The sequence below is a fragment of the Polistes fuscatus genome, unplaced genomic scaffold, assembly GCF_010416935.1.
Source record: "Polistes fuscatus isolate 324 unplaced genomic scaffold, CU_Pfus_HIC Scaffold140, whole genome shotgun sequence".
In the NCBI taxonomy this organism is placed as follows: Eukaryota; Metazoa; Arthropoda; class Insecta; order Hymenoptera; family Vespidae; genus Polistes; species Polistes fuscatus.
The window spans coordinates 1-18645 of record NW_025113043.1 but is presented as its reverse complement, the minus strand read 5'-3'; the positions used below and the strand labels follow the sequence as shown (position 1 = coordinate 18645).

General features: G+C 43.6%; 1 protein-coding gene across 1 annotated transcript; it reads left to right on the top strand.

Annotated features, from left to right (window-relative positions):
* Positions 1-1528: 1528 nt before the first annotated feature.
* Positions 1529-6671, top strand: LOC122514393. Its single transcript, XM_043631186.1, has 4 exons — positions 1529-2373; positions 2462-5335; positions 5510-5838; positions 6271-6671. The coding sequence occupies exons 1-4, from the start codon at positions 1529-1531 to the stop codon at positions 6669-6671; spliced, it is 4449 nt and encodes a 1482-aa protein (XP_043487121.1).
* The last annotated feature ends 11974 nt before the right edge of the window (positions 6672-18645 follow it).

Sequence of the window (18645 nt, the reverse complement as noted above, 5' to 3'; positions counted from 1 at the left end):
AGTGATGGTACTACTCGGATTCTACCATCTTTTATCGCTCGGAATCACGTACTTCAGCTTTCTCAAGAAAAATGACAGCATGGTGCGCAAGGCAATGAGGAAATGGCTTGACCTTCCACGCTAACGCCAAAAACGGGGGACTGACAGTGCCATTTGTGAGATGGCTCATGAATAATTTGTTCCAGATTCCTTTTTTACTCTTCAGTCTCTTTTCCTCAGTACCACCACTCCATAAATGTACACTCCCACAGAGAAACAAAAATGAGAAACAAAACTCTCCCCAAATCGAAGAAGAGACTACGTGGAGGAAGGGAGGAAATATGCTCCACTAAAGATATCGAGAAGAGATGGGCAAAACAACTTCATGACTATATTGATGGAAAGGCACGCAAATAATCATATAGTATAGCACAATAAAACCAAGGGATAACCGAAAATACACGAAGGAACACGATTCTTATCGAGCAGACTTTGTCAATTCTGCAAAAATTAGGATAAACCAAATGTCAATGATCCAGAACTGTGAAAGGGAAGCTGAGTCCTCCTCTTCTCTACTCCATTCTATTTTTTTATACTTGGATCAAGCTATTCATACCAACGTGCTTTGCATCGTTTTTGAAATTTTCTATCTAAAAATGAGGCTATATGACACCATTGATTTTTTAAATAAGTTGCTATTAAGATAAGTTGCGATTCAAAGACCACTGTGAGTATATGCTAAGAAAGATAAGTAAAAAGACAAATTTTTTGAACAAGATAGGGCAATATATATCCGCTTACACCAGATGTGTCATATATTAGGTAATTATCGCGCCACACTTTGAGTATTGCGCAACGCTGCTTGTAAGAATGGGCGAGACAGAGTTGAACAAACTGCAGATAGCGCAAAATCGAGAGATGCGTGTAATTTTGCAATGTAGCAGATATACGAGGATAGAGGATATGATACGAGCAGTTCAGTTTATGAGTGTGAGACGGAGGTTGTACTATAATGTGTGTATATTTATTATTAAGGCCGTGAATAACTTGTTACCAAGTGAAATGGCAAATCCACTTAAGAAAACTGTGACATCGAAAAAACAGAAATTTCGTTAGAGAAATCTACATCAAAGGCAGATGAGATAGATAATAAGTCTAAAGAAAAGAAACAAGAGGATAATAAAATCTCTTCCAAAAAGGAAAAGAATCTTGTTGATGCAAAAGATGTTAAAAAAAATAAAATTGTTCAAACAAAGAACAAGAAGATTGGGAATAAGCATACTTTAGAAAAAATTGGCGAATAAAATGCAAGTTGTACAATCAAAAACAGGGCGAATGACACGTCAAGCGGGCAATATTGTAATACAATTCAGAAGAACGAGAAGTGCACAAAAAAGTATGTTTCACGAGGGAGTGTGTTGTGGTGTGTCCTATTTGTGTGTGTGTGCGCGCATCACATTATTGAGGTACCTTTTTTGAGGTAAATTAATTAGCGAAAAGCGACTTTCTTCGCAACTTATTTTCTTTTCTTCCTTATACTGCATCAAACATGCCTCCGACCGCTTTGAATAAGTTAGTAGCATTGCAGAAGTTGCGTCTCGCCGAGATCGAAGGAATCCGTAGTCGACTAGCGGATAGACCGCTTGCATCAATTGATGCAGACGGAATCCAGCGAAGACTCAACGCATTAGATAAAATATTGGATGTAGTGCGGCGGACTCATGAGGAGATTGCATTAAGACCTGAGGCCAAGAGCGACCCGTATATAATGGAGAATGAGATAAGAAACATCGAGGGAGCCTACGAATTGACCATGTTCGCGTTGACGGGGCTGTCTCGGCAGCTTCAGCAGGCAGAAGCCCCCACCCCCACGAGGGAAGCTTCTAATCCCGCCGTAACCAGTGAAGACCTGGGCTACACGGAACTCCCTAAGATGTCTCTTCCCAAATTTTCGGGACGAGAGGAGGACTGGGAGAATTTTTTTGATAGTTTTACGTCTATGGTCCACGACGTGCCTGGAATCAATGATGTTACAAAGTTGAGATACTTGAAATCTTGTTTGGAGGGTGAAGCCGCAGTGTGGATCAGGAACGTATCGACTAGGAACTCTAATTATGCCAGCACGTGGGAGGCGTTGCAGACACGGTACCATAATCCAAGGCTTTTTGTATTTAAGAAGGTCCTGACGCTGATGAATCTTCCGTGTCTAAAAAGGGAGTCAACTGCAGAGTTGCAGGCACTTCTTGATAGAGTGCAGGGCATTGTTAGTTCTTTGAGGAACGCGGGCTGGGCAGTCGATTATTGGGATACCATTCTGTTCATCACGTTAAGTTCGCAATTGGATCCGGACACGGCCAACGCGTGGAATGCTGAAGTAGTCTCGAGGGAGAGGATGTACCGGGCGTCGGGTTTGGGAGGAGAACGGGGGCTGCTCCTAGGTCTTGCTTCATGCCCACGTTTGATGAACTGGTCGAATTCCTAGAAGGCCGGGCGCGGAGTTTCGGGTTATCGGGGGAAACACGAGGGAGAAACGGACGGCACCTCCGCCGAAATCGGGTCCTCCTTGCAAGGTTTTTCACGCGAAGTCGGAGGGTGCGCCCACTACGGTAGTTAAAGATCCTGCGCCGTGTCGATTCTGCTCTGGTTTGCATCCTCTGTGGAAGTGTGATCGGTTCAAGGCCAGGTCTGTCCCGCAGCGGATTCAAGTGGTTAGGAATTTGAGAGCGTGCTATAATTGTTTCGGAGGACATCCCTTGCGTTCCTGCTTATCTACGGTGCGCTGCTCTGTCTGCAACGGTACTCATCACACTATGATCCATACGTCCCGTGGAAGTGAAACCCGGAGTAGGGCGTCCGAGCCACCTAAGGAGAAGCAGGAGAGTGAGGAGGTTGGCTCGCCGCAGGTGAGTCTACATGCCGCCACATCCCCGGGTACCGTCAAGAAGATCCTGCTCGCTACCGCGCGGGTGTGGGTGGCAGGTCCAAAGGGAAAGGGCACTTGGGCACGAGCGCTGCTGGATCAAGGCTCGGAAGCCTCCTTTATTGCAGAGACGATCACGCAACTACTCGGATTGCCTAAACGACGCATCTGTGTTCCACTTTCAGGACTTGGAGCAGAAGACGTCGGCACAGCCCGGTCCATCGTGCGGGCCAAACTCCGGTCGGCAGTAGACGTTTCATTTCAGGTCGAAGTGGATGCATTGGTGCTCCCCAAGTTAACTTCGCTGCTTCCTTCTGTCAGTTTCGATTTCAGTTCAGTGGGGGAGTTTTTTACGGATCTTGTGCTGGCTGATCCGGAGTTTGTCTTCTCGAGGCGAATCGACTTGATTTTGGGGGCCGATGTCTATGGTCAACTCCTTCGGCCTGGGCTGAGGAAATCCTCGTCGTCACGGCTTGTCGCACAGGATACTGCGTTAGGATGGATCATCTCCGGACCGGTGGATGGGGTGGCTGCACGGCGGGCGGAGAAAACGGCGACTGACTCTCCTTCGCTGGTGCTACACTGTTCACTTCAGGACGAGACGAACCAAATGCTGCAGCGGTTTTGGGAGCTAGAGGACGTATCGGCTGCACCGAGAAGGTTGAAGCCGGAAGATGAGAGTTGTGAGAAGATTTTTCAGGAGACTCTTCGGAGGGATAGGAGAGGTCGGTACGTGGTGAAGCTACCACTGAAGGCAGAGCTTCCTTTGGTCGCAACGGAGATGAAGCGGATGGCCCTTAACTCTCTCTCGGCCTTACATCGGAGATTTGCGCGAGATTCAAGGCTCGCTCAGGCGTACCGGGAATTCATGAAATCGTACGAGGAGCTAGGTCATATGTCACGAGTACCGAGGTCTGAGACCCTATGTCAGGAAGCTTGGTATTTACCTCATCACGCCGTAGTGCAACAGAATAATTCTAGGTGGAAATTGCGGGTGGTATTTGACGCGTCTCGGCGTACGAGAGACGGTCATTCATTAAATTCCTTCTTATTAACAGGCCCCGCGTTACAAGGCGATCTCTCGTTAATTTTACTTAATTGGCGTAGGTACCGAGTTGTCTTCACTGCTGATATTGTCAAGATGTTCAGACAAATTCGAGTTGTTCCGGAGCATCAGGACTACCAAAGGATCATCTGGTCACCCGACGCTTCATCGGAGCCGGTGGAATTCCGACTCAATACGGTCACTTACGGCACAGCTTGCGCTCCCTACCTGGCTATTCGCACCCTCTCGCAACTAGTTCAGGATGAAGGTACGCGGTTCCCGCTCGGAGCCCGTTGTTTACAAACAGAGACATATGTCGACGATATCTTCGCGGGAGCGGACGACATAGCGACGGCAATTAGAAAGAGGGTAGATATTGTAGAGCTCTTAGCTTCTGCTGGTATCCAGTTAGATAAGTGGGCGGCGAATTATTCAGAATTGCTTCCAGATGCCGTAAGACAGGTCGCGGAGAAATCGATAGAGAATAATCAAACGGTTAAAACATTAGGCGTGCGCTGGGTTCCGGAACAGGACGAATTCAGGTTCGATGCTGCTAGTATGGCTGATATGGCTGCCGCCCATACTAAAAGATCGGTTTTATCAAATATCGCGCGTTTATTTGACCCCTTAGGATGGCTTTCACCTGTTACCGTTGTCGCCAAGATATTGATGCAGGACATGTGGTTGTTGAAATGTGATTGGGACGCGCCATTACCGTCGGAAATCCGTGAACGTTGGTATAGGTACTGTCAAGGGTTAGTTGCATTACCGGGTTTATCAGTAAGGAGGTGGCTAGGGAGTACTGCTGAATCATCTTGCCAGATACACGGTTTCGCGGATGCCTCTGCGCGTGCGTACGCCGCAGCAGTATATTTGCGTATTGACGAGGGTCATGGGAGGTTTCGCGTGTCGTTGTTAGCTTCGAAATCAAAGGTAGCTCCTGTTAAGACTGTGAGTATTCCTAATCTAGAACTTTGCAGAGCGGCTCTTCTTGTTAAGCTCATTCTTCATCTAACTAGCTTGGACTTTCTTCAGAGATGTCCAATTTTTGCCTGGTCAGATAGTCAGATCGTGCTTACTTGGCTTCGTAAGCATCCGTGCCATTGGAAAACTTTTGTCGCCAATCGCGTTTCGCTCATTCAGACTCAATTGCCTTCAGCAACGTGGTCCCATGTTCAGACTAAAGAAAATCCTGCCGATTTGGCATCGCGAGGTGTTCTACCGAAAGAATCAGCTGAGAGTTCTCTTTGGTGGCGGGGCCCGGCATGGCTTTCCATGTCCTCCGTCCAGTGGCCGCACTCGAACGAAGCCGTTCGAGTGCACCATGTCCGTCATAGCTTAAATGAGCCCGAGATCCTGACTCGATTTTCTTCCTTAACTAAACTTCTAAGGTTTGTTGCATACTGTAGGCGCCCAATTCTTCGGGTACGAAATCGTCAAACAATAGGTACAAATTCTTCACCTTATTTTATTACCAGTGTTGAGATATCGGACGCTCGAGTAATGATTATTCGTCTAGTTCAGGCAACAGCGTTTGCGATGGAAATATGACTCTTGACGGCTAGCAAGAGATTGCCGAAAGGCAATCACCTTGCTAAGTTAAATCCCTTCTTGAATAAGGATGACGGTCTATTACGGGTAGGAGGTCGTTTGGCTAGTTCTTACTTAACTTTCGATCGGAAACACCCGCCAATTTTGCCCCAGAATTCGTACCTTAGTCGATTGTTTGTGCGACACGCACACCACCAGTGTCTTCATGGAGGTCCAACCCTGAACTCAAGTTATCTGATGTCCCAAGTTTGGATATTGAGTAGAAATCGGCTAGTTAAATCGGCTATTCGATCTTGTATAACTTGTCAACGAGCTAGGCCTCAGTTAGCCCATCAGCTTATGGGTGAGCTCCCAGTGGATCGAGTGGTAGGAAGTAACCTGCCGAGGATAAATTTGTGGAGGAAAAGGCTACCCCAGTGGAAGGTGTTGGTAGCGAGATAAGCGCGTTTGAAGACCCGATAACGCATATAAGTAGGCGACGATAATTATCATATTTACAGCGGAGACAAAGGTAAGAGTGTTCTTTAGTCTACAAGATATAAGAGGGTACTATTCAATGTTTTATCTGTATTATAGGATTAAATAAAGTCATAGCTTGCCTCGGCTTTTCTCTCAACTTCGTGAGAGTTTTTATGCCGAGGCAAGTGTTTTTTACCGCGTAAAATTGTGTTAATTGATTTATCCATCCTTCCCTATCTCACTCATTCATGCGTCGAAATAACCGAACTCACGATATTAATATCGAATCGCTTACAGTCTTATATTCTATAAACAGCCGCTATCGTACTTAAAGAGGATTTTTATGTGGATGATTTATTAACAGGAGCACATACAGTTAGGGAAGCGAAACAAATCCGCGATGAATTAATCCACATCACCAAGAGAGCAGGTATGCACCTGAGACAATGGGCTTCTAACTGCGTAGAAATCTTAGAGGATTTAGATACTACCGATAATAATATAGTGAGCCTGGATTCGTCAGGCACCGTTAAAACTTTAGGTATTAATTGGAACGCCGCTGAAGATAATATAGGATATACGGTAAAGAGAGTAAATGATAAAACAAGGATCACTAAGCGTAGCATATTATCCGAGATATCGCAACTATTCGATCCATTAGGTTCGTTACCTCCGGTAGTAATCACCGTCAAAATCGTAATGCAAGGTCTATGGTAATTAAAATCATCGTGGGACGCAGAAGTCCCAGCCGATATGTACGAGATGTGGCAAACTTTTCGACGAAACCTCACCACGCTCGAGAAGATAAGATTCACGCGAAACGTCGCGGGCGACGGAAAAGAAATAGAAATGCGCGGTTTCTGCGATGCGAGCGAAAAGGCTTACGGCGCTTGTATATACGTGAAAACCATGGAAAAGAATCCCCAAGTATCGTTACTTTGCGCAAAATCTAGGGTAGCTCCGCTGAAAACGCAATCCCTTCCGCGTTTAGAACTTTGCGGCGCATTAGTACTCTCGCGACTGTTTAAGTCCATAAAAAATGCCTTACGTAGAAGTAATATTCGCCGTACAATATTTTGGTCAGATTCGAAAATAGTATTACATTGGATTAACACTCCGCCGCACACCTTAAAAACTTTTGTGTCACATCGCGTAGCGGAAATTAAGGAAAACACAGCCCACGAGCTATGGCGACATGTACCATCCGAACATAACCCCGCGGATTTAATATCTCGAGGCGTTACCCCCACTGAACTTCGTGAAAATAAGATATGGAAGTCAGGACCGGCATGGATCGTTAAACCGGAATCAAATTGGCCACATAGTAGATTAAAATCAATCGAAATTCCAGAAATAAGAAGGATTGCAACGCACGCAATATTGAACACTCCATTTGATTTATTTATGCGGTATTCGTCATTCATAAAGTTAAAACGGATAATAGCTTATTGCGTTAGGTTCGCACGCAACTCGCGCAATACAAAAGAAAAAAGAATAATAGGCGAATTAACGGTAGACGAATTAAAGGACGCAGAATCAATTGCTATTAAATATGTGCAAAAGGAAGCATTCTCCGAGATCATCGAACGTATCAAATCTAAGAAAGAGATTTGAGCGTCGTTTTCCGTACTTAACCCTTTTATTGATAGTCTGGAAATAATAAGAGTAGGAGGTAGATTAGCCAAAAGTAATTTGCCATACGAACGAAGACATCCGGCATTGCTGCCCAAGGATCATGCGATTACGAACGCGATAATACGTGAAAAACATTTTCAGATAGGTCACGGTGGTACGCAAGCCACATTGAATGCTATTCGCGAATCGTTTTGGCCAATAAACGGGCGAAGTAGCGTAAAAAGAGTAATATATAAGTGTATCATTTGTCGGCGGTTAAAACCCACCACGCCTCAATATCCAATGAGTGATTTACCGGCGAATCGTCTAGTACAAAATCGTCCATTTCTCCATACCGGCGTAGATTTTTGTGGACCGTTATTTATAAAGGAAAAGCAACATCGGAATCGTGGTCACGTTAAGATATACGTAGCAGTATTCATTTGCTTTAGCACTAAGGCCGTACATCTAGAACTAGTGAGCGATTTAACAACTGAAGCCTTTTTAGCAGCCTTACATAGATTTATGGCACGCCGTGGTAAATGCTCGGACATATATTCTGACAATGCGACAAATTTTGTAGGTTCCGCGAACGAATTAGAGGCTCGCGTATCGCGAAGTTTAGCAAACGAAGGAATAAAGTGGCATTTCATCCCACCACGCTCCCCTCATTTCGGAGGTCTGTGAGAGGCGGCGGTAAAATCATTTAAACACCATCTAGTACGAATTGTCGGCGATACTTTACTAGGATACGAAGCGTTATTAACCTATGTTCTAGAAATAGAGGCAATCCTTAATTCCCGTCCTATCACTCCCCTGTCTGATGATCCAAATGATCTTCGTGCTCTCACACCTGGCCATTTTTTAATTGGTGACTCATTTAAGAGTTTACCAGAGGATGATTATCGGGATATACCATCTGGACGTCTATCACAATGGCAACATGTCCAGCAGATGAAACAACACTTTTGGAATCGTTGGAACAAGGAATATTTAAATGAACAGACAATTAGAAAAAAGTGGCACAGAGGTACAACCGACGACATAAGCCCGGGTACTTTAGTAATTCTCCGCGAAGATAACTCCGAACCTCTTAAAGGTATTGCCTCTTAAAGGTATATATCCTTAAAGGATTTCACGAGGTATTGCGAGGAGGAAGGTATTGAGCATATCAGAATCGCTACCGGAATGTCAAGGGGTAACGGGCAGGTAGAAAGGGTTAACCGTACTCTTTACCTTTATTAGCAAAGATGGCCTCACCGAAACCTGAGGACTGGTATCACTATCTCGAACTGGCACAGCGATATTTGAATGCTACACCTAACAAAAGCATCAAGACGACACCATTTAAGTTGTTGTTCGGTACGAACATGGGAATCAGGGGGGATCCGGCCATACGCGAGATGATAGAGGACGAATGGAGACGGATGTTTGAAGCAGACCGAGAGGAGTGTCGGAGACATGCAAAAGAAGCCATCTTGAAGGCTCAGGCGGAAAACCGAAGGTCGTACGATAAAAAGAGAACAGTCGCAACGAGGTATGATAAGGGTGATCTGGTTGCGATCCGACGGACACAATTTGGACCCGGTTTAAAGTTGTACTCAAAGTATTTGGGGCCATACGAAATAAGTAAAGTGCTGAGGAACGACAGTTATCTGGTGTGGAAAGTGGGGGAACATGAAGGTCTCTACACGCGACGTCTACGGCAGCCGATTCAAGGAAACCATGGATTCGGGAGGACGAAGAAATCTTAAGAGAAGACGATGAAGAAAAGATGTAAAAATTTGTTGATGGTGGTGGTATGATTGGTAGTATATCTGAGGACAGATATATTTTGTCAGAACGGTCGAGTGTGGTCGATTTCTTTATTAAAAATGTAACAAAAACTAACTTATATAAATCTTATACAAAACTCTACAAGAATCTTTGGACAAAGGAGGAACACGTGTTCGCGTTGCTACCGCAGCGTGTGTTTCTTTCGGTGGTCGAGAAAGAAGAGAGCCAGTAGCAACGGTTATTCAGGTACATAGAATTTTTTTGGTATTCAATTCCGCCGCCAGAAGCGTGACAGTAGAAGCGCCAAACTTTGGTATGGTGGCCACAGTTAGTATATATTACATGTAAGCTGTACTACACCTATATGCTTTCTCTTGTAATGCTATTTTTGCATTCTGCGCATCAAACCATTTGTTTTCGTATCCATTATTTCTGTCAACGCGGCCTATATATTGGGAAGAATGTCAACGATACAGATCAATCGAGAATCCAATGGATGAATTCCATCTTTATGGCATTGAAATTCAATATAATCACCAATATGAAAACCACATCTTCGATTTTGCAAATTCAAAATAAATCTAATGGCAATATTAATAAACAGAATAATAGCATAGATAAATTAGATTCAAATAATACGAGTGTTAATGGATCATCCGTAAAAAGTGTGCCTTCTAGTACTAACAATAAGGATGATTCCAGTAAATTAAATAGTCCTGATTTAGTCTCGAGTTGTTAAAATTCGAATCAAAATAGTACGAAATCACCGGACGTATTAGGTAATAACCATAAATTAGGTGTAGTACCTAAAACGCAAAATCAAAAATCATCAACGTTGTCGAGGGCTACAAAAGCGCCAGCAATGCTGATGTATCGTATCAAAGGCTGCCAACTTAATGGAGAAAAAAAAATCTCCGTCGGATAATGTTAACATTATCAAAACTTTTTCTTCACCTACGACTGGGGATAATATACTTTGAATACTAAAATACAACCAACTTCGGATTATAATCCATCGAAAACGAGTAATATGGAAACAACAACAAATTCTACGATCAATCTCGCCGTTCAAAGAGCTGCTAATGACAAATCTAACGAAGCATCAGATTTACAACAAAGATTTGGGACTACTCATGTTAATTCAACTAGAGCTTTGGCGAATCATTTCATAGAAAGCAATCACTCATGCCTTAGACTCAATGGCGACATGTTCTTGGCACCCCCCACCCAGCTGATGGCCCTTCAAGAGGCCTCACAACTCAACAGCTCGCAGATCATCCCTTATGGTGGACGACACCACCATGGATGATCAAATCAATGGACTCCTAGCCACACAAAACGGCAATACCAGACTACCTCAGTGCGCAAGAGGCTCATCCTGGCGTTGCACTCTTCGTGGCAGCTCCAAAGATCGAGTACCATTAAGATTTGGTATATCGGTACTCATCACTCAAAAAACTAATCAGGCAAATATATAAACAACGTTTATATCACAGGGCAATTATATAAAACAGCGACTCCACTGATTTTTTCCATATTTCATTCTGCTGCTTTCGAAACTTCGTCTTCGGTATTTTGTCAAATACATCTTTTTAACAATATATAAGGCATTTTAAGTACTTTGTTTTTTAGTTTTCAATAATTTTAGTATTTTCGCCACTTTTTTAAAACTGTCGTTTTTTTTCACACTTCAACACTCACCGTATTAAGAATCAACTTAGAAATCTTACTTATCTTATATCAACTTAGATACAACTTAGAATCAATTTTAGATTTAAACAGTGACAAATTTATTATGGACGAGAGAGAATAACAATCCTATAATATGTTACACACTGGCAGCGGTGATAAACATTGAGAAAGGATCGAAGAGTTCTGTCTTCTTGCTTCAGCAGTGATACCCTTTGAAAGAATCCCTTTGGACTTAAATCGTTAAGAGTATGATAGAGTTTCACGCTAGGACCAAAAAGATACGATTCTGTTCTGCGAGAACGTTCAAGAGGAACTGGTGGAGTTAACATCGATGGAAACGTCATAGTCTCCAATGGATTCTTATACTTTCAGGGAGAAAATCAACGAGGATTCAGGAACGAGAAAAGCGAAATAGAAAAATTTCGAGAAAGTGAAGCTGTTCTTTTGGAGTGGAAAGGATGGAGGGATTGCTCGCTGCTGCTTGTGATAACACTTTACGAGACCTAGTCTTTGCTACATTATCCCAAAGAGCAGATACAACAACCGGTAGAGTTGTTAAACAGGGGAAGATACACAATCTTCTCCTTAACCCATCGAATGCTCGTGCGGATGAAGATGTTACGGTATTGAAGGGTATTGGAGGTGTTAAATCTTTAGTTACAGCGTTATCGTCATCCATTACGGTGACGTTGGGGATGAAGCGAAAGCTAAGTCGTCGGCCATGCCACGGCTGTTGGCTGTTGATACGGTCAATTATATGCTTAGGAAGGGTGCTGGGAATACTAACTGAGTCTCCTCGTCTTACGCAGCTACGATGACAGCTCCCACGACGACGACATTGACGTCATCGTCTATAGAAACTGTTGATTGTTCTTGAGTAACAGATGTTTCTCATGTCACAGTTACGGACCTTGGTTTTGGAACACCAGACATATGCGGCGATTAGGGGGGGGGGGCACTAGAATTCCGAACATTACCTTACTAACTGGTAATGGATGTGTCACAAGCCAGACAGCAACATTAAAGATTATATTCGGAGAGAAGTCGCGGATGATGCCCTTGCATCATTGGGAGCAGTAAGGGAGGACGCCCAGGGAAAAGGCTTGGAGACTCGCACAACCACCAGTGCGGGTCTCTTAGCGAAGATAGCTTCCCTGGAAGCCGAAATAACACGTCTACGAATGGACAGAGATACCCCTGGCACAGTCCAGCCTGCCGGGACAAATGTCATTGCAAGGCCGGACGCGAGGGCATCCATAGAATTGGAAGGTGAAGGAACTCGGCGCGCTACGTTTCCCGACTGGAGAACAGCTGGAGGTCATGGAGGAACACGGACTGCCACGGGATTAGGCGGCGTTCGAGGATGCTGCTTCCCGTCATGCAGATACAGAATAGGTAAGTGGAGAAGACCATAGGGCATAAGCGCTGAGCCAGAATGGACATACGAATCATTTTCATCGGTACTTTCCTGTTCGAAAATTGCGCCTCTCAAATTAGATGACAGCACCTCTCGGATAGCATGATTAAGACGCCGTCTGTTATCATCGAGAAGAAGACATATCGATTGTTCTTATTGATCAAGGGATCACGCCACTTAACGTGTAAATAGATCATTGGTCCCTTGTGGCGTCATCCTCTGCGTGTTATTCTCCTATTGGTTTTGTTGTTCTCTCTTCCTAGCGTGGAACGCGCTAATTGGTGTATCGTCCTTTTCTCTCTTCCGCTCTGTTCCTCTACTCGAACCAAAAAGTGGCGTGGTCCAGTTAGAATCGTTTAATAAGTTATCTGTGCGGACGTACATTTCGAAATCAAAAAGAATTGTGCATCATCTCCTAGACTACATCTCGCTTTCTTCTTATCTCTCACCGTTCCATCTCTCCCCGTTCCATCTCTCATCATTCCATCTCATCTAACTCTTTTTCTTTTTTCTCATCGAGGCCAGCCTTGTGTTGGGTCTTTCTCACTGATCATCTCTTTACACTATCTTTCATTAACGACATATCAGGTAATTTATTAACCTCTGACCTCTCATTCTTGTATTACTCGTTTCATTAATTTCTATCCATTCTCATATTAAATTTATTATTACATTTCTAACGACTTCTCGTACTACGTACTTCCGGCACACGTAGCGTGATATCCGGTACACGTGGCGTAGTCTATCCACCACTCTTTATTAACTCACATTATAATTTTGTCATCTCTATTTTTTGTTCTTGTTCACAAAGTTTAATAAATCTCGTTACATACAAACTCTACCAGAAATTAACATAATACAGTCCACTTGCATATCTCGTCCATCTCTTATCCCTTTTTCTTAGTACTCTTCGATCTTCTCTCCTCGCATATCTTTCTAAAATGATCATGCCTTATCATGCCAGAAGCATGGGTGAGCGCCTTGAGGTGTGTGGGGGGGGATAGTATGCGTGGGGCCTTGTGCACGCACTTCAGTCTCATTCTGGTGTTCACTCTGGTTTGAGCTAACAGCAGTGTGTTTCCCATCTTGAGCTTCTCGCTATCTTGGCTTTTGTTCTAGGCAACGTGGCTAGAGCGTGTGAGAGTGAGTTAGGAGTGTGTGGAGTTCTCTGGTGTTTTGTTCCCAACAGGATTGTAGTCGGACAGTTGTAGCGTATTACCTACAACCTGTCACCAGGCTACCAACGTGGGATAAGATTCTGGCCAGACAGGTCATCGATAGGTGCGATAAGAAACAGCGTGCGTTCGGTTGTCGCCTTGCGTCGGAAGCGAACGGTAAGAGAGCTCTCTAGCGTGCGACCAAAAGGTACCTCGCGTCGTTATTCTAATAATATATTTTCTTTTCAGCCTTTTGTTTGTCATTGTACGTTACACCAGTTTTATTGAATAAATTGTTCTCTTTCCCCGGCTTTTCTCTCAATTCCGTGAGAGTTTTTATGCCGAGGCAAGTAGCTTTGTGCCGCGTAAAAGTGTTTTGTTCATTTATCTATCCTGTCCTATCTCACTCATTCCAGCGTTAAACTGTTTAGTAGAACTCATTGGGAGATATTCGACCATTTTCTGGTCACCTATATAAATGCTAGAAACAATTCCGTTCTGCGAGAACGTTCAAGAGGAACTAGTCGAGCTAACATCGATGGAAACGTCATAGTCTCCAATGGATTCTTATACTTTCAGGGAGAAAATCAACGAGGATTCAGGAACGAGAAAAGCGAAATAGAAAAATTTTGAGAATGTGAAGCTGTTCTCTTAGAGTGGAAAGGATGGAGGGATTGCTCGCTGCTGCTTGTGATAACACTTTACGAGACCTAGTCCTTGCTACATTATCCCAAAGAACAGAAACAACAATCGGTAGGGTTTTTAAACAGGAGAAGATACACAATCTTCTCCTTAACCCATCGAATGCTCGTGCGGATGAAGATGTTACGGTATTGAAGGGTAATGGAGGTGTTAAATCTTTAGTTACAGCGTTATCGTCATCCATTACGGTGACGTTGAGGATGAAGCGAAAGCTAAGTCGTCGGCCATGCCACGGCTGTTGGCTGTTGATACGGTCAATTATATGCTTAGGAAGGGTGCTGGGAATACTAACGGAGTCTCCTCGTCTTACGCAGCTACGATGATAGCTCCCACGACGACGACATTGATGTCATCGTCTATAGAAACTGTTGATTGTTCTTGAGTAACAGATATTTCTCATGTCACAGTTACGGACCTTGGTTTTGGAACACCAGACATATGCGGCGATAAGGGGGGGGAGCACTAGAATTCCGAACATCACCTTACTAACTGGTAATGGATGTGTCACAAGCCAGACAGCAACATTAAAGATTATATTCGGAGAGAAGTCGCGGATGATGCCCTTGCATCATTGGGAGCAGTAGGGGAGAATGCCAGGGAAAAGGCTTGGAGACTCGCACAACCACCAGTGCGGGTCTCTTAGCGAAGATAGCTTCCCTGGAAGCCGAAATAACACGTCTACGAATGGACAGAGATACCCCTGGCACAGTCCAGCCTGCCGGGACAAATGTCATTGCAAGGCCGGACGCGAGGGCATCCATAGAATTGGAAGGTGAAGGAACTCGGCGCGCTACGTTTCCCGACTGGAGAACAGGCTGGAGGTCATGGAGGAACACGGACTGCCACGGGATTAGGCAGCGTTCGAGGATGCTGCTGCCCGTCATGCAGATACAGAATAGGTAAGTGGAGAAGACCCTAGGACATAATCGCTGAGCCGGAATGGACATACGAATCATTTTCATCGGTACTTTCCCGTAAGTGATACGAGTACAAGGACTATACTGAACTAGACTATGGTTGAGGGGTAAATGGTTGGGGAATGGAGTTTGATGTATTTCTTACGGAGTTGCGGCGTGATACTATACCACCCCAACCCCCTTGTGAGGTATGCTTCCTGGGCTCTGATGTGATAGAAGACAACATTCACATTCTCATATACGCAGCGGCCGCACATTGTCGCGCGCACTTGGCCCGAGTTGCTCGTAATGTACGAGCGGCCACGGCGGGGACGTGTCGGCATGGCGTTAAAAAATATCTCATGTTCCGAACGGGGTTATTGAAGATGAGGTGGGAAGACATCTCACGTGTTTGGAGTTATGAGTGTTATTGGAAATTGGGCTGCGGATATATGCCCCATATTCCTCAGCAGGACATGATTGGTGAAGCGAGCAAGAGGCTTTGTGAGCCCATAGACTTGGGGGTCCAATAGGACCGGACGCATACGTGGATCTGTTTGCACACGGAATTCCTAAAAGCGGTTCACCCGTCCAAGCACTAATCGTGCCCAGCGTTGCTTGACTTAGTGATCGAACGAGAACTAGTGCTGCGGGAACAGTGCGGCATGGCCGTTGATTATTGGCTATAATCAGATAACAATTCTCATTGCTCATTTCATTCAACAAACGACAGAGAGCATTTCTTCCTATAAATGGAACAGCAGAAAGCATCTTTGACCTCGACATAATACTTCGGTATCATGGACAGAATTTCAAGCCATTATATATGACATCGATAGACGTGACTAAGACATTCGACTCAGTGACCCATAACACCATATGGGATACACTAACCACAAAAGCCATTCCATGGCATCTAATCGGGTATATAATAATATAATGGACCCATACGTGAGAAGCACAACAAGGCTCACTTGCAGCAGATGGGAATTTGACCAGATTACTCCATTATAAGGAGTCAAACCAGGAAACCCCTTATCGCAAACTATCTTCAACATGATAATGATTGAGCTCCTCAGACTTATACCATCAGAAGTCGAAGTGATTGTTGTTGGTGAACACTACAATGTATTGACATTCACAGACATTTTGGTATTCTTTGCCTCCAGCCACCCCTCAATGGCTCCAAATATTACTAGACATAGCCACAAACTACTTGACGAAATTTGCCCTTACGATCAACACCAGGCAAATCGTTCATAATTGCCATGAAAATGTACCGCATATAAAAAATCGGTAGTTGACGGATCTACGCGATTCAGATGTTTTACAGGTATTATCGGCTCTATAAAGAGAAGACGAATGAAGATATTTGTGGGTTCCATTCACACTAGAAAGCCGATCGAGTCGTAGGGAAAATAAACAACTCACGTAAGTTCTGGAAACGCTTACTAAAGCGCCGCTCAAGCCCCAATAGAGACTGTTTGCGCTAAGGGTGATGGTACTACTCGGATTCTACCATCTTTTATCGCTCGGAATCACGTACTTCAGCTTTCTCAAGAAAAATGACAGCATGGTGCGCAAGGCAATGAGGAAATGGCTTGACCTTCCACGCTAACGCAAAAAACGGGGGACTGACAGTGCCATTTGTGAGATAGCTCATGAATAATTTGTTCCAGATTCCTTTTTTACTCTTCCGTCTCTTTTCCTCAGTACCGCCACTCCATAATTGTACACTCCCACAGAGAAACAAAAATGAGAAACAACAACTCTCCCCAAATCGAAGAAGAGACTACGTGGAGGAAGGGAGGAAATATGCTCCACTAAAGATATCGAGAAGAGATGGGCAAAACAACTTCATGACTAGATTGATGGAAAGCACGCAAATAATCATATAGTATAGCACAATAAAACCAGGGGATAACCGAAAATACACAAAGGAACACGATTCATATCGAGCAGACTTTGTCAATGCTGCAAAAATTAGGATAAACCCAATGCCAAAATGATCCAGGACTGTGAAAGAGAAGCTGAGTGGACCGTACATATCGAGCTGGATGTAGGATTCAGGATGCAGGATACAGGGTACCAGGGCTCTAGAGACATTACATCACTTCCTACAAAAGTGCTACAAAACGCATAGATCATGCATCGATAGACACAATGGCGTCGCAGCGTACATCAAAAAAGCCCTCAAGAAAACGCATTAAAACGGTTGAAGAGGAGCCTCAATTTGCAACAGAGACAGATCTCCGAAAGCCCGTTATAATCACCAAGAAAAATACTAAGGCGTTAGTTATTGATGCGCAAATCGTGGGCTAACATGTGAATGTCGAGGAAGCGCACAAAGAAGAAACAAGCGATGTAGAAAAGACTCCAGCGGCTTGCCACTCAATGCTAAAGGATAGGGAGCTTATTTGACCATTCGTCTCAAGAGTAATACCAACTTAATTATCTTTAGAAATAAATATTTTATTTTTTATTATTATTATAAGCAATGATACCACTCTCCAAATTTATCCAAATTTATTAATCGCATTACAAATTATGTTAACGACGCCAGTAACCGTGGGGCTTCAACAGAACATAGTTGCTCACCGATTGAAACTAATAAAAACTTATCTGCGATCATCGATAAACCAAGAGAAATTTTCTTCTCTGGCTATTTTGTCAATAGAAAGTGAAGTAGTAAATTCAATCGATTTTGATGATGTTATCAAAGATTTGGCGTCGAAAAATGTGAGAAAAATTATTTAACCCTTTGCACTCGGTTGTCCCCTCTAAGGGGGCATGAAAGTTTATTAGCAATTACGGAGAATAAACTTATTCCACCGCAATTCCTTAAGAAACACATGTTTTCCTGTAGTTTTCTATTAGATCATAAAGAAATCCGGAAAAAGAAGAAAGAAATTTACAAGAACTTAAATCGTATTTAAGCGTTGAATAGTAAACATCTTTTCATAATAAGACAGTGTTGTGATTTCGTAATTTACCATTAGTAATTTCCAAGTCATTTTTTTATCCTTTCTTTCATTTATAAAATTCTTTCTTTTTTATAAAACTGGCAAAACGATCAAACAACAGTGAGTCTCGTGATGTAAGCAAAGCAGTAATGAAGACGAGTTTTAGGTAGACATTTATACAGACAGATTGTAGCAAAATAAATATTCAAGTAGAAGATGATAGTGTAGAGATTCGTGAAAAAATAGGCGCTGGACTGACTGAACTTGGGATTCGAACCACGGATCTTTCGCTTCCGGGCGACTGCTCTTTATTCATTGAGCTTATCCGGGCCCACCATCCAATCTCTTCACGAATACTTATTTAAGTATTTGGCATAGTGTTGACATACATCACCCAACACAACCATACCACAAATCCTGGTGATATAAAAGAACCATAGACATTTACTTTATATTTTACAAATGAATTAATAG

Excerpts from the sequence above, each read along its gene's own strand:
- LOC122514393 (XM_043631186.1), top strand. The coding sequence starts at position 1,529 with ATGCCTCCGACCGCTTTGAATAAGTTAGTAGCATTGCAGAAGTTGCGT. Across the intron at positions 2,374-2,461 it reads GTAGTCTCGAGGGAGAGGAT|AAGGCCGGGCGCGGAGTTTC; the intron begins GTACCGGGCGTC and ends TCGAATTCCTAG. Across the intron at positions 5,839-6,270 it reads GTTAGCCCATCAGCTTATGG|CCGCTATCGTACTTAAAGAG; the intron begins GTGAGCTCCCAG and ends TTCTATAAACAG.